Here is a 15882-nt window from a genome sequence, read left to right as displayed (position 1 = left end):
TATTTATTTAGCTTTAAATGGCACAGTGTAGGCTATTATTGAACATAATTATTAAAATACTAAATTTAAAATGTAATTATGTCATTTTTTAAAATAAACTTAATACAATTTAAATATCAGCTTTTCAAAATGCTTTCTAATCAGCTTTCTAAAAAATCCCTAAATGGTTTAATCTCGTTGCTTTATTCAATGCATGTCTCCTCATTTGATTAATGAAGTTATTTAACTCAATGTTGTACCGCTCTTTTTTTCTCCACTTTGTGAATTGTGTTCTTAGCTCCACCTCTATGGGAGTTTGTCACGAGTGGAAGAACTGAACCTCCTCCTAATACCCCTTCAATTAAGCTGGAGGGAGGACGCAGGAAGGAGAGAAGGGGACAGATAGACGGAGGCGCGGTACCAGAGCGCTTGGAAAAATAAGGATCAGACTGATACGCTTCACTGAGGCATGCGCTTTGCGTAAGGCAGCATCTTCAGGAGGATTCCGCTCAAGTGCCCTCTTTTGTTCTGAAAGAAGTTTAATAAAGAAGTGGATTGTGACATATCGATTACTATGGGCTCCAAAAGGCACCGTTCAAAGACTTCAGCGTCTTCACACAACCCGAGCTGCTCTCCAATGGGACTTTCACTGTTGATTCTTCTACCTTTGTCTGTTGCCTTCAATTTGGATGTGGAGAACCCAGCGGTGTATACTGGACCCAACGGTAGTTACTTCGGGTACTCGGTGGACTTTTACATGACTGACTCAAGGTAGGTTTCCTTCTTTGATTTTATATATTGAAATGAAAGAGGCTTGGCTTGTGTTCAAAGAAAAGTACAACTAGACCAAGTTCACTAATTGCCCAATGTACAGTTATTTAATTATAGACCATGTAAATGCTGTTTAATAACTTTAAATGCCACATATTGGTGTTTTTTGTCCACCCTGCTATTGCTGTTTATCCTGCTACGACTGTGTGGATGTAAGTTTTTCCCATATGCATTTTTATCTTAGAAATGTTAATGCAGTGACACACCTCTCTGACCTCAGAATAGAGTTTTACCACAGTATGAAGTACAGTACCATAGTATGAAGGGTTACTGTCATTCAAATCCAAGAAATGTACTGTTTTATATATTAATGTGATGAAGGAAGTCTAGCCAAGTTTTTCAACCAAGGGTCTCTGAATGTACTCAAGGGGCAATAAAAAAACAGGGGTATCCCCCAACTGTTGTTTACAATCCCAGCCCAGTCTGTGCATTGCCATTTAGATCAAAGCGTATCTCCACAGTTGGGGAGCGACAGTCCTAAAAGTGTGGTTTTGTGTTTGTTTAGTGCAAGCCTGAAGTGTGTGTGCATGTTTAGATGTGAGCGGATGACAATGCCTCTGTCAGTGGCATCGCTGGTGGTTTTTTCTATAAATAGGAGTTGACTAGAGTTAATGATGTCATAGTAAGGCACCAGCTCTCCTAAAGGGGAATGAAGATTGCCCCCCATAATTATCCCTGATTGCATGTGTTATGGTCACTTAAACCTTCAACATAATCTAACAGGAGAATCTCCAACCATTCAAAGATGACCTTTGCTAGATTACGAGTAACCCTTGGGAAAAACCTGAACTTTGTCAGTGATGTAGATAAGTCACAGAACGCATGTTTTGAGGGTTAAAGACTGATCTTAAGTGATGCTTCATTGCTTGGCTAATATCTTGAGTTATAGATATCCTGTTATTATAATTATAAAAATTAACCATAATTTAATCATGTTGGTGAAAACCTGTAAGACTTTCTTTTGTGGAACATAGTTATTGGGAAGAGTGTTTAAACTGGTTTTGTTTATACAATGAAAGCTAAAGGAGTCCAAATCAATATTGGACCATGTTCCAATGTATGGAAAAAAACATTATATTTTTAGGAATAACTTTTTTGTTATCCACAAAGAAAATAAAGTCATGCAAGTTTGAAACACCATGTGTAAATTATGACAATTTTGAATAATAGGAGAATTTTGAATTAACTATCCATTTAAGTGCTTGCTGATGACACACTACCTCTCATTCCATCCTGATGATCCGACGATAGCTGCTCGCATTTATTGTCCTCATTTGTAAGTCGCTTTGGATAAAAGCGTCTGCTAAATGACTAAATGTAATGTAAATGCTTACTGAATAGTAATGCTACCCCAAAAGCCAATATGATGCATAAATGATTTTATATGTAGCCCAAATACCTGCAGTCCACCTTTGGCACAGCTTTGAATGGAGAATGTTGTTGAATGGAGCAGCAGTTTTCGTAAATGTAATCTAGCTTTGATTGCAAGACCACATGATCACCTTCCACCTGTAGATATGATCTCTGTGGCCATATGAGGTGATAAATCTAAGGGGAAATCACAGAGTATGAGGCATGCCATTCAATCACAATGCTGATCTGCTGGGTTTCCCTACCCTTTGGCTGCATTACTCTCTTTTCAAGCTGCAGACAGCTGTGTGGCACTGTTCGGAGGTATGATTGCAGTAATAATCAACTCACGCATGCCCTGACTAGAACACGCCACAATCAGCCATCTCCATCTGTGTTTGTTTGCTGGACTGTGTCTGGCTGTGCACAGCTGTAGAGGGGCTTTAGTCAGAGTGGGCTCATGCTGGATCTGGTTTCTTGGGGGTGTTATTTTCAGGGAGACTTCTCCATTCCTCTCGCTTTAGTCTCTTCTTGTCTTTCTTTGCTCATTTTCTCTAAGGCTGACCCTCCGGCTATTGTTTTAGTCTGCCATGGTGTGTCTGGCGAAGTTGAGATTCAGAAGCGGCGGATGATTAAGAGCATGACGCATGGTTGAATGAGTCAGAGGAGTGTGTGTGCACCTATAAGTGTGTGTTTCTCCGTTCTGGGTCTATGATGATGTAATTCGGCATGGTATTACAACTCCTTACCCTGTACTTCCAGTCTAATACTCTAGACCGTACGCCCCCCGACTCCTACACGGCATCTTGGCCTCATTCTTATGAACTGTGAAGTCATAGCAAGAGGCAGCTCTCTCAATGATGACTTCATCTGAACTTTTCACTCCCGAGATGTCGTCGTCGTGGAGGAGGATGGATAGGCCTCAAACTGGAGGCTGAGTGAAGGGGTGAAAGAATGTACAATATCAAGAGTTTTCTTCCCAGGCGTTCGATAGAATGTGTATTTCTTAATGTTTCGGTGCTGTATGTCGACCAGCAGCTGTCTGTGGGCTACTGAAATTGACTAACTGATCTTGTGTGTGTGTGTGTGTGTGTGTGTGTGTGTGTTTTATTCATTAATTTTATTTTTTATAAATTATTAGATTTTTTTTCAGTTTTGAAGTTAATTTGATTTTATTAAAATAATTCAGGAATCATTTTATCTTAGATCCTCTCTAAAGTATCAGTGCTATCAAAACATACACATTCACTAAATTCACTTCTATAAGACTTCAAATCATCTATGCAATATAAGTTAATTTATTGCATTATATTTTAGCTGTTTAGTGTTTACTATATTTATTTGTTGAATTTTTGACTGTTACCCTATTGAATGGCTGTGCATTTTTGGATTTAAATATTTTTTAACTGTTAGCATATGTAAACATTTAGATGAACATCTTTGACACAGAATTTCATCTTTTTGAGCACAAAAACATGTATTTTATGGAAAACCCCCTTAGAACCAGGTCTGGTCTGTGTTTCCCAAAAGCATCGTGAGCCTAATTAGATTGTAGATACCACCGGAGCCAATGTTTTCTACCATTTACTTGGCTTACGATGCTTTTCAGAAATGCAGTCCTGAATGTGGTCTGATTCTGAAGGACACAAATTTATTCAGGGCCTCCTTAAAAATGACTAGCTGACTAATCAGTCGGACAACCCAACACTGAGTGAAAATATGTAGTTTTGGACCTTTCTATTACATCATGCCATAGTTAGAAGTTACAGCAGTTTAAGATCCAGTGGAGTGCCTCCATATTATTGTGGGTTTCAAAAAGTAGAGGTTTGATTTACGTATATTTTAGTGAAATCATAGTCAAAGTGGGATGGAAAAGCCTGCCTTCCAAACTTAATTTGAACAGCGGCAGCCAGCAGTCTGAAGACTCAGTGTTCTTTTTCTTAAAATGAAGAATCTGGTGTCAGGTATAAACTCTCTGTCCTGCATGTTCTTCTCCCTCATTCTCTTGCTCTCTAAATCTTTTTTTTTTTTTTTTTTTTTACAAAACATTCACTCCTGGCCTCGTCCACTCCCTGATAGTCTGAGAAGAATAGGTCTGAGGAGAATAGTACTCCTTGGCACGCATGAATAGAATTAGCCAGTGTGCAGACCACCACTGAGAACTGCCTGAGGACAGGGTTCAAGATCTTGGTGTCAGGGGGCTTTACAGCTGTATACATGGAAGAGAAATGTATGGTTCTTGAATGCTGAGAGAAGAACAGTGCAGTTCCTACATATGGGCCTCATCCCGATGGTCTGGTATATAAACCTAATTTGTCCCAAAAATTATGGCTAGATGTCCTACTTGATAACTTGACTTGAGGAAATTCTCAAGTCTTTTAGTTGATTATTGCAACAAGTGTCTCCTTGTATGTTCTTGTCAGGAACCCAACAGTTATTTTACCTCCAAAAATGATGTACACCACATTCCTCACTCTGTCTTCTTTACCTTTGGATAAGAAGATGATCCTCTGTACTGTGAAAGGGCAAAGGTCAGGGTCTGGATGTAGGTTTTAATGTCAGAAAATGAAATGTCTTTATTTGAAATGTTTGGATTGCAGAAACGATAGAAACCGAACACCACCATCTCTGTTCCTGCTGGGATTTGCGTGGCTCTGGATGATAAGTGTTGATTTTTAAAGAATAACGTGTTCCTATATGCATAAATTCCTTTTGTGTTTATGATGTTCAAAAAGACGGTTTTTGGTGTTTGATGATTGTTGGCAACCGTTTGAAGCTTGTGGTTGAATCCGAGGAGCTGGACTGTCTGCATTAGTGGCCAAAGGCAACAAATTTTTTTTTGTCAAAACACAAAAAACTTTCTCACCTGCCTCTGTCTGTTTTATTATCAAAAGATTCACAAAGTTGAGGTTTACCAAGTTGCGTTGGATATCAAAACCTTCGGCACTCTTCTGATAATGGCCATGGGGCTAGATTCACAAAAATCTTAGGGAAAAAAATGTATAAAGTTCTTAAGATAAATTTTAAAAGATGTTGTCCATCTATCAACCTCTAAGTAGAATGCACCTCATGATACTTTTTAAAAATGTTGTAGCAGTATCTTTGTGGGTTTAAGATAAGTTTGAGGTTGTCCAATCTTTAGGAACTTATTTATGACAATTTTAGGAACATTCTCTTTAAGAAGGGAAGAAAGATAAGAACATTCTTGAAGTATTTTTGGGAATACAAACTTTTTTTAGTTCGAATATAAGAAAGATAATGACATTTAGAAGAAATTTGTTCTTAAGAACGTCCCCTTGTCTTGTATCGTATGTTTGTATAGAACGGTACATTGGAATTACGTCATAGATGGATTGGGCCTGATATCATGTACAGTAGATCGTCCTCAGCTGTGGTCATCATTCTCACAAAGTTTACTCTCTCTAAGAAGGTCATTGTTACATCAATATTTACCTCTGTCCTTGAGCTCAGTTTGCCTTTGCTAAATACAGAGATCTACTGCAGCTCTACCAGGGTTTCATTTGCTATTTATCATTTTCACTCTTCCTCCATGGATTAGACTGTCTGTTGTCTGTAGTCTTGCATCCAGCTGGAGATGGGTGTGTGTACGTTGGCTGCCAAGCTATTCTTCACCCAGGTTCTCCCTACGAAGGCTAATGTTTTCCATGGAGTCTGGACAATAGAGGCCTTTGTGCGTCGGTAGAAAGGTTTGCTGTTTTCAGTAGTGAAACTTTTCCATGTGACTTAAATCTGTGTTTATTTATTCATGTTTTGGCTTTTTGGGTTCTTGATAAAACCTTGTTTAGCTCTTTTGGCCCAATGACATTTGGCTGTGATGGTAGTGTCAATCAGATTGGCCTGTTGTAAAATTAGTCCACTATTTGGGTGCAACCTTAGCTGATTGGGATTGTGGGTTAGATTGTCTTTACCGTTGACAAGTTGTCTGGTTTTTATGACTTCGTTGGACCAGGCAGGCTCGCATAATAGGCTCTTGTGTGCAAGGGTGTACATGTGCCCTGGTGGAAAAACAGGCATGTGTTCGATTACGGTAGAACAAATGGCCCAGTCAACTTTGCAGACGCATTGCCCTTGGGCTCCACAATAGCCTGGGGTTGATGCATGGACTACTGCAGATCTCCATTGTTCCTGATGTACATTTTGGGTAGATCATTATCATCTTGATCTGTTCTGTTTTGGTTTATCAGGCCCCTGCTGGGCTGGCAATGACAATGAATGTCCAATCAGAAAGCATTTAGATGGTCTGTTTATTGCCTGCAGGATTACAAACAAAGGACGCGAGGCATAGCATGCAAAGGTGAGCGAATGATGCTAATTGTTTGCGCCTGATGGCCCCTCTTACTCTTTTCAAGTGTGAAGATGGGACTCCATGCTGAGAAAGCTCCCTCAGAGGTGTCGACAGCCAACAGTTGCAACTCGCTATGGGATGTTTTCTGGTCTCTGTGAATGTGTGAATTGTAGCTCTTGGGGGCTGGGGTTACAATTTGGTATCAAGAGATTTAAAAGGTAAAACCACACTCTGTGTTTATGTAAATGTCATGGGGTGGAAATTGAAATTGTTGTCCTGTCACATACGAAAATGTGGCTTGCAGTCGAATTACATTGTTTGTGCTTTCTTAGATGCATTTTCCAGACTGTTTTCTCCTACAAGAGGTTGTTTGCTCTTTTTGAAGTGTAAACTTTTATACATTATTAATGAGGGGACAGCATATCCTTACTTAAAATCAGCATAATGACTGCATGTGAAATGGCATACTTCCTGCTATGTATTTGGTGAAAAACAGTAGGCTATGTAAGAAAAGTAGTAAGTCTGAAACCACAATATTCATCAAACAATAGGCGAAAAGTACCCGGATGACTTCCTACTTTCGGACACTTTACTATCCCAAGAGGCCATGGGAGAGGATTTGTGAATGACAATGAAGCAACCCAACTGACGCTGTAGGTCACATGACAAAGACAACATGGCGAATATGGTATGCCTGGATGACATTCATACTACAAACATCTATACTATATAGAACATACTTTTGTAATGGCCACAAAGTAACTACTTATTTAAAAGAAGTACCTTATCAGAGAGTATGCAATTGTGGACGCAGCCATTGTCTGATTTGCACCAAGTTCATGTTTATTTAGTGGATACAATGGTAATTTCAGACTTAGTACTGACACCTAGTGGCGTGGATGCTTTATCAAATGCAAAGGTAACATTTTTCTTACAAATATTGTTGCTGAAAGCCCTATTTGTATGAATATTGTAATTTATTCTTCAAGAATATATTAGATGTTTTACTTGATAAAGAGATAAATGTTTTCGTGTGGAAATTGATATGACAAATCTTCATCTCAGTATCTTTTTATTTGATTTAGCCATAAGTTTTAAGTGGAGAAAATGCACTTTAAACTGTATTGAGAGTGTTAGACATACAGGTGCATCTCAATAAATTAGAATGTTGTGGAAAAGTTCATTTATTTCAGTAATTCAACTCAAATTGTGAAACTCGTGTATTAAATCAATTCAGTGCACACAGACTGAAGTAGTTTAAGTCTTTGGTTCTTTTAGTTGTGATGATTTTGTCTCACATTTAACTTTCAGTCTGTGTGCATTGAATTTGTTTAATACACGAGTTTCACAATTTGAGTTGAATTACTGAAATTAATTAACTTTTCCACGACATTCTAATTTATTGAGATGCACCTGTAAATAAAGATACATAAAAGTTAACACAATTCTCACTCTTCACTTCCTTAAAATACACCTTTTAGCATGTTGTTATTATGCTTCCACTTCAACTTCCCTCTGGTTTGATAGTTAGTGCATTAATTAGCATAGCAGGTAGTGCAGAGCTGGCTTTTTGCGAGTCCAGCCAAGTGCTCTAGATATGGCTGACCTCTCAACACCTGGTGTAGTGATGTTGATTTGAACCATATCCTTTGGGAGGAAAAGTTTTTGTGGTGACATTTAAAATCTGCCCGTGTAAAACGGGGTGGGGGCATATATCAGATCAACAGTCGAGGGCATGTGTGCTGTTTTAACGGTTATTCCAGACCAGCACAACACTGGAGCAGACATTGCACAAGTGTTTTTTTTTTTTACGAGGCTGTGACGTTTTATTGTTGGAACTAGAGATGGTTGTTGCATCTTGTAACATTCCAATGCATTTTGCAAACATTGAAACTGTTTGACTGCGAGTGAATCCGTTAATCATGTGATTAATTTTCTTGCACAAAGTTTCATTTTTTGTATTAATACAAGGAGATTTAGTGACTGCTTTCTGGTTTTCCTCCATTACTATGCAGTTCTCCTCAGGGCTCTTGGCACGCCAGTGAGCTGTCGTCCCCCAGTGCCAGCTGACCCAGCAGTCACTGCTTTGTTCATCATCTTTGGGCCGCAACTCCCAGACAGCAGAACAGAGCACGTGCGGATCAGGTCTAGCGAGCAGATGGGGGCCACAGAAAGATCTTCTTCGGCCCACTTTTATCCATCTCGTTATTAACTGCTTCCATCACAACCGCTTAGCTGCTTAACGATGCAGAGACAGACTGGCATCCGAGTTAATGCTCGCTGGCGTCGCGCAAAGGAAAACACCCAAAAACGAACCGTCCGGGCCTTGAATTTCACTTTGGCTTTCTTTGATTTTGAAAATGTTAGTTCATTGAGGTCATTGTTTTTTTCTTGATGTCGGAGAGTTGCAACAGTGTACACTTTGTGTTGGATCCGATCCACATTTTCTGGGAGGACGTGGTGTGCTATCACTGTAACCGTTTTTGCTAATAACAACATTCAAATTCTGCTTGCCTTTTGAATAGCTTAATAATTGTTAAATTTTGTTTGTGCAGAGTTTCAAAAATGTTCCTAAGGCCACAAACTGCAATCAGTCTTAAGCATTACAGTCTTGTTAATATGTCTGGTGGCCATGGGAAAACTGGGATAATCACAAATAACTAAAGTTACTTACAGAAGTGACTGATGTTAATGAATTGTTCTTGGCGTGCATATTGAAATCCAGTTAGCTTGATTGATTTTGTTGTTTTTTGACACACAAAGATAGGAAAAACACTACCATTCAAAAGTTTGGGCACTGTGAGATTTTTAAAATATTTTTAAAACAAGTCTCTTATGCTCAGAAAGCCTGAATTTCTTTGATTAAAATACAGTAATATTTTGAAATATTTTATTTTAATATATTTTAAAATGGAATTTAGCTATTTCTGTGTTGGCAAAGCTAAATTTTCAGTAGCCATTACTTCAGTCTTCTGTGTCAAATGATTCTTCAGAAATCATTCTGATATGCTTATTTGTTGCTCAAGAAACATTTCTTCTTATCAAGTTTGAATTTTTTTTTGTGGAAACTGTGAAGCATTTGATGGATAGAAAGTATAAATTTAAAAATCTTTACTGTTATTTTTTATTAATTTTATGCATCCTACCTGAATTAAAGTTTTAATTTAAAATATAATATCCTTAAACTTTCAAACAGTAATGTGCTGATAAGTCCTAATGTAGTATACAAAGCTTCCCCGAAAATTCCGTTTCTTTCTTTTTTTTCATGCAGTTTTCTGTGCCATTTACAATGCCATGTAATGATGGCAGATGGAGGTTTTGTGTGTTTTGTCTGCTTGTGATTTTCTTGCACCTTCATTAGCAGCCAGTGTGGTTTCTTGGCAAGCTTAAGCATTTATAACAGCGTTCGAGTGACATAAGTTAAACAGCTGGATGATAATGAAGTATGGAATGGGTGGGAGAATGTTTTAAGCAGAAGGTGGTGGAAATTAAGGCATTTGCCATCTGATGGCCTCTAACCATTAGTGCCATTAGTTTTGCGCGATCAGCATCTTTCACTCGACGTTTTCTCACCACAACTTAAGTAGATATATGTGGTGCGCCAATTCATTTTTATAGCTTTAATTCTGGTCTGATTACCAAACCTCAGAAGCGATGGGTTAACTGTTTAGATGTCCTATGCCTCAGTGGTGAGTATCTAGCAAGCTTAGCATTTTAGTGGTAACGTATTCAAGCCGGATTTTCAGACTAACTCAAGTAGCTTAATTACAGCCACCCCGAGAATGGCGTTTGCATCTTGGTTGGAGTCGGTGGTTGTCTCTCTCAGAGATACCACAAGGGGTGTTAAAGTTGTTTTTCTTCCTTATAGTAAAATCAAAACTGACTCTGTTTACTTTGTGTTCCCGTTTTTATTGCGAGTGATTCTTTAGTGCTTTGCTTCTGAAATGATTTTGAAGAATGCTTCAGGTGGTTTTTGTCATACAATGAAAGTGAATGGGGTCCAAAACAAAATCAAACCCTGTTAATTTTCATTGTATAGACGAAAAACAAATTGAAATGTTTCAAAATATATATTTGTCATACAGGTTTATGGAAGACATGAGCGTAAGTAAATGAAGGCCCACTGTTGCAAAAATCCAACCTCCAAAGGCAATGACCTCTGACCTTCGCAATAATTCTGATCAGCAACTACTTACAGATGCTAATAACAGTTAAAGCAAAATTTGTTCTCCATATAACAGAATTGAAACAACATTCTTTTGTTCTCTTACAAGGCCAGATTGTTTTAATTAAAGCTAGCTTCACTTTGGCATTTGTTCTGCTGGAAGGCCTCCTGAAGTCTTTCTCATTTTATGTGGAGCCGTTACAAAAGCCAGCATCTAAGCCAAGAGCAATCTTGCTCATATCATTATGCTAATGTTAGCCCAACATTTAAGTGGAGAAAAGAAAGAAATTTAACCCCCCCCCCCCCATAAGATAAACCCCCATTACATGCTAATTGTTTCTTATTTACAGTTCTTTCAGATCGTTATCAAAACGGCACAATTTAGGCTACGTTTCTTGAGTGTTAAGTGGAAGACACAGTTATTTCCAGCAATTTTGTGTTTCTAAGTTTCCTGATAGTGAGTTTTGTATATTATAATTTTGCATCAAAGTGGCATATTTGAATGTACATTTAGCTCTTATTTAATGTGAGAGTAGCCTATGTGTGCCACATAATTAGGTTTTTGTTTTGCATATAAATGCACAAAGTTACTTGCTTTCTCATGCTTAAGCAGAAACATTGTGGTGTAATTTTTTATTTTAAATGAATGAATATTTAAAACATGACCTGGTTTTGCATTACGTGGAAACTTCCAGTGACTTTCAAGATAAAACTCAACCGTAATGAGACTAAATTAGTGTAATTTATCATAACAATGATTGTAGCTGCACTGTAACTGTACACTTGTGAGCAGTAAGCCAAAGCAGTAGTGTAAGTGTACAGCGTTCCAGGAACTTGAGCAGAAGAGCGCAAGTGCTTGGGAAAGCTAGTGAATTTGCAGCTGTTGCGTTTCACATGCAACATAGCAACATAACATTTCATCAGACTAGTGCACTTGAGTTCATTCATAGTGTGCTGGGTTCAACTGAGGTGGACCAGCCTGTTCACATTTTAGTTTTTTTAAAACATTATCTGTAGGTGTTATCGCTGAGAGTGGGAATTTTGTAAGATGCCCTAATTCCCAGGAGAAAGCCATCATGGGAATCTGGGATTGACATTACACCTCAGCTGGGGTTCTATAACACCTCTGGGACACTCCCTCTGTCCATACACATATGGCGGAAAAATGGGATACTCTGTCCAAGCCGGAAAAAGGCATTGTTTTGGTTCCCCCCTTATAAAAACAAATGGAGCGTCTGCTCTTTGTGTGTGTGTGTGTGTGTGTGTGTGGTTTGTGCTCCACTTGTAATGGCCTTGAAATGTGGTGACCCCAACAAACATTTCCATGTTTAATGTCCTCCTTATTTATCCGTTGATCCATTGTTCAGGCCTTTTCTTTTTCATCTGGCATTCCTCCCAGTGCAGTATTTGGAAACTGTCCTATTAAATTATTCAATTATTTTACTGTCATTGTGCAACAAATTTTGTTGCATGACTTCCAAAGCATGGTAAAAAAATAGCAAAGACAAAGACAGAAGAAAACCCCAAAACATTGAAAGTCAGTTTAGAAATATGATGAATTGGCTTTTATTTTTATAGTTTCAGTTTTCATTTTAGTTAAAGTTTAAGGAATTTTATTATGTTCTTTTGTCATTTATTTTTATTTTTATTTTTTCAGTTTTAATTGTTCATATTTTAAAACAAAGGCAACATTTCTGATTTTCAGGGTTTTTTTTTTTAAGTAGAATGTTTTTTTTTTTTAGACCAAAATATAGATTTGTTTAAATTATCACAAAAATGTAATCATTTCTTTATAGGGTGTTCCCATCGCTACTCTTTTAATTGATTTTTTTGACTTGGTGGCAACAGAATGTCACGTATTTCCATAGTACAGGATTGTCCTTCAGCTTATGACCTTGATGATGATGCTCTCAAATTTTCAATTCTTTGCCTCCAGACACACTTTTTTTTGTAAATAACAGCTGAGAAAATCCAGCCCTCTCATTTAGGATGTGGTCAACGAATTGTCTTCTGCTTGCTCTGCTGTTTTCGACTCAAGTGATCATCTGGTCCTACCTATAGGACTCTATCTCTGCAGTCCATCTAAAGTGTGTTTGATTCTCCATGGCTGACCGAAGGGTTCACTGAATACAGCCTTTGTAAGGAAGCCCTCCATTACGCATGACCGAGACCAGCGCCCTCTTACAAACACCTCCACACCCCCATCCCCCATCTCTCAATGGACCAGCCTTAATGACAGGAAAGATAATAGTAAGTTTACAGACAATGAGGTCATGGCGGCACTGCACCAATCCATGCCGGCTCTTGGAAAATTAGACACAGATTAGAAGAGCAGGGACTGTGGGAGTGGCTGTCTAACTGTTGGGTAAATTTCAGAGAGCTTGTTTCGAATGTCAAATCTCAAGAAACAATGTGCTATTACCTTTCTAAATGTTCATTCTCATAATTTTCTCCTGACAGATGACAAAACAGGGAAAAAAATCTTGTAGATTCACGCTATCGTTCAAAAGTTTAGGGTCGGTACGATTAAAAAAATTTAAAATGTTTTTGAAAGAAGTCACTACTGCTCACCAATTTACTTGATCAAAAATACCATATAAACTATGGAAGCTTTTTTCCACCATGGAATAACAAAAATAAAAGCTAGTTGCGACTTTTTAGCTAACAACTCTGACTTCTGATATGAACTCACAATTGCGAGTTACAATGTCAGAATTGCAAGATAAACTGACATTTTTTTCTCACAATTGTGAGATTGCCACACAATTCTGACTTTATATCTCACAGAATTGCCAGATGTAAACTCGCCATTGTGAGAAAAAGTAGCAATTAACTTTTATATTTTTTATTCAGTTGGGGAGACAAGCTTCCATAAAAAACAGTAATATTATGAATATATTAAAATTTAAAATAAAGCTTTTTATGTCAGTGAAGCATCACATGATGCTTCAGAAATCATTCTAATATGCTGATTTGGTGCTCAAGAAGCATTTTTTTTTATTATTATCAAAGTTGAAAATGGTTGTTCTTAATATTTTTGTGGAATCCATGATAAATTCTGTAGAATTCTTTGATGAATAAAGTTCAAAGAACAACATATATCATTTAACACAAGATTCCTGTCGCTTTTGATTCATTTAATGTGTCCTCGTTGAATAAAAGTATTAATTTCTTAAAAACAAAACAAAAAAAATCTTATTGGTCCCAAAACATTTTTGTGTACTTAAAAAGAAGGAATCAAGCAATATTTAGAGACCAGAACATCAGACAATTTTGACTTGAGCCTGTAAGAAACCACCTAGCAACCAAATAGCAACACACTAAACATCAATCAGAACATCTTAGAAACCACATAGCAACGTTCCGGCACTCAGTTGCAGTTTTAAACAGCTGTTCCTGCTTTTTTTTTTTTCTCGTCCTGTCCAACCACAATTGTTTATTGCTCTCTGTTGAGAAGTTTGTTTGGTTTATGAAGTTTTGACATGTGCATTACTTGGAGATCATGCTTTTAAATATGTGGCTATGTTTGTCTGTATGTGTTCAAATATTTGGTTGTGTTTGTGATAACCCAGGGAGATAAACAGCTGTAGAAGCAGCACTAGCTTGACTTCAGCAGTCTCGGCTCTTGTTTTCTCATTGACTTATTACCCAGTGGGCCTGGTGTGTGTGTGGTTGTGTGTTGGCGGTCACATGTTGCCAACCAAGTTACTAACCATTGCACATGGCCACACTGTTACATATTCAGCTATGGTCGATTATGAGACAGTCCATTTCCTCAAAAATCATAAGTTGTCTGCTGGCCTTTATTAAATGTCTTCTTCTTCAACATAGAAGGATAATTGTTGCTTTACAGCTCTGATGTTCAAATCCAAACCCTTTAACAAAGCTTCCTGTAGACTTTTTGTGAGTTGGAACACTGTTGTATTTGTCCTGTTCTCTTATAAATATTCCTCATAGTCTTATTAGTATGCTAACAGCTTCCTTCATCTTTTTTTTCTCTTCGAACAGTGTGAGTATTATAGTTGGAGCACCCAAAGCCAACACCAGCCAGCCCAACATCAGGGAAGGAGGATCAGTCTTCTACTGTCCATGGAGCCTCAGCCAATCACAATGCAGCAGCATAGAGTTCGATATACAGGGTAAGTCTAGACCAGTAAGACCAGTGGATGTGGGTGATCACTAAAGATTAAACTCAAAAAGCTGTTCAGGGTGTCATATTCTCTGGTACAGTGTTACTGAGATACTGATTTTGCTCTGAGAGTGTGATGGAAAATGGGATTTAGATTAAGTGAAAGCAGACAATTGCTCGAGCAGACTTCCTGATGTACATGCAGGCTCTGATTTTTTTAATTAGATATGTTTCTCAACAGAACATGATAGCTAGCAACTGCTAAACAGTGGTTGAAATGGGTAGATAGAGATGGTTTTTAAAAATATTGACCTTTTTCATTATATTCTAATTTTTTGAGATGTACCTGTATATATATTATGGTTGTTATTAATATTGAATAAATCTAAAGCTTTTGAGACTATTTTGTGTTATTTCATTTGTCATGGGGGGGGGGTTGCCCTTTTTCAGTTTCAGCACATGCCCCTCAAAAGGTCTGTGCACGGCCCTGACATGCGCACAGCTGCATGTTCTAGAAAATAGCCAGGTACGTCATATAGCAGATTTTACTACTTAGGGCTGTTTTAGCAAACATATTGTATTGTGTGCTTATGAGTGAGGTCAATGTCATGCTCTTCTTTTTTATTACGTTTGACTTCAATTAAAACATAATTTTATTTTGGTTTAACTCAATAGTAAAGCAGAAGATCATAATTGAATCAAGCTAATACCCCGTGACGTGTGATGCATTACAGAGGCTGGTTTAGCCTCAGAGGTTAATGCCTATCCAATGATCATTCAATTAGATGTCAATACTTCCTGACAGATCCAACATGGTTGATATTTTGACAAATGGTTTTTACGCGTTTACTTCAATTTCATTTAGTGTCAGCAGTTCAGGACATAACCTGAAATAAAGGCATGATAATAACCATCTTTTTCAGCACCATTGGTTCTAGAAGTATTTCCCCCATTATTTTATTTTATTTTATTTTAGATTTTTTTATCAGCACCATTGTTTCTAGAAGTATTTCCCCCATTATTTCCCCATTGGGGAAGTCGTGGCCTAATGGTTAGAGAGAGTCGGACTCGTAACCCAAAGGTTGCGGGTTCGAGTCTCATACCGGCAGGGATTGTAGGTGG

The 15882-nt window shown here is 37.8% G+C and overlaps 1 protein-coding gene across 1 annotated transcript in view; it reads left to right on the top strand.

Moving 5' to 3' along the window:
• Positions 1-363: 363 nt before the first annotated feature.
• LOC107671874 (integrin alpha-5-like) overlaps positions 364-15882 on the top strand; it is a 50213-nt gene continuing 34694 nt past the window's right edge. The window contains exons 1-2 of the mRNA XM_016464874.1: positions 364-750; positions 14640-14770. Of these exons, the coding sequence (XP_016320360.1) occupies positions 554-750; positions 14640-14770 (328 nt within the window). The 5' untranslated portion in view covers positions 364-553. The remainder of the gene's footprint in view (positions 751-14639; positions 14771-15882) is intronic.

Source organism: Sinocyclocheilus anshuiensis, unplaced genomic scaffold, assembly GCF_001515605.1.
Source record: "Sinocyclocheilus anshuiensis isolate Anshui unplaced genomic scaffold, SAMN03320099.WGS_v1.1 scaffold1089, whole genome shotgun sequence".
Taxonomy (NCBI): Eukaryota; Metazoa; Chordata; class Actinopteri; order Cypriniformes; family Cyprinidae; genus Sinocyclocheilus; species Sinocyclocheilus anshuiensis.
The sequence above is the reverse complement of the archived record's forward strand: the minus strand, read 5'-3'. Positions and strand labels throughout refer to the sequence as shown.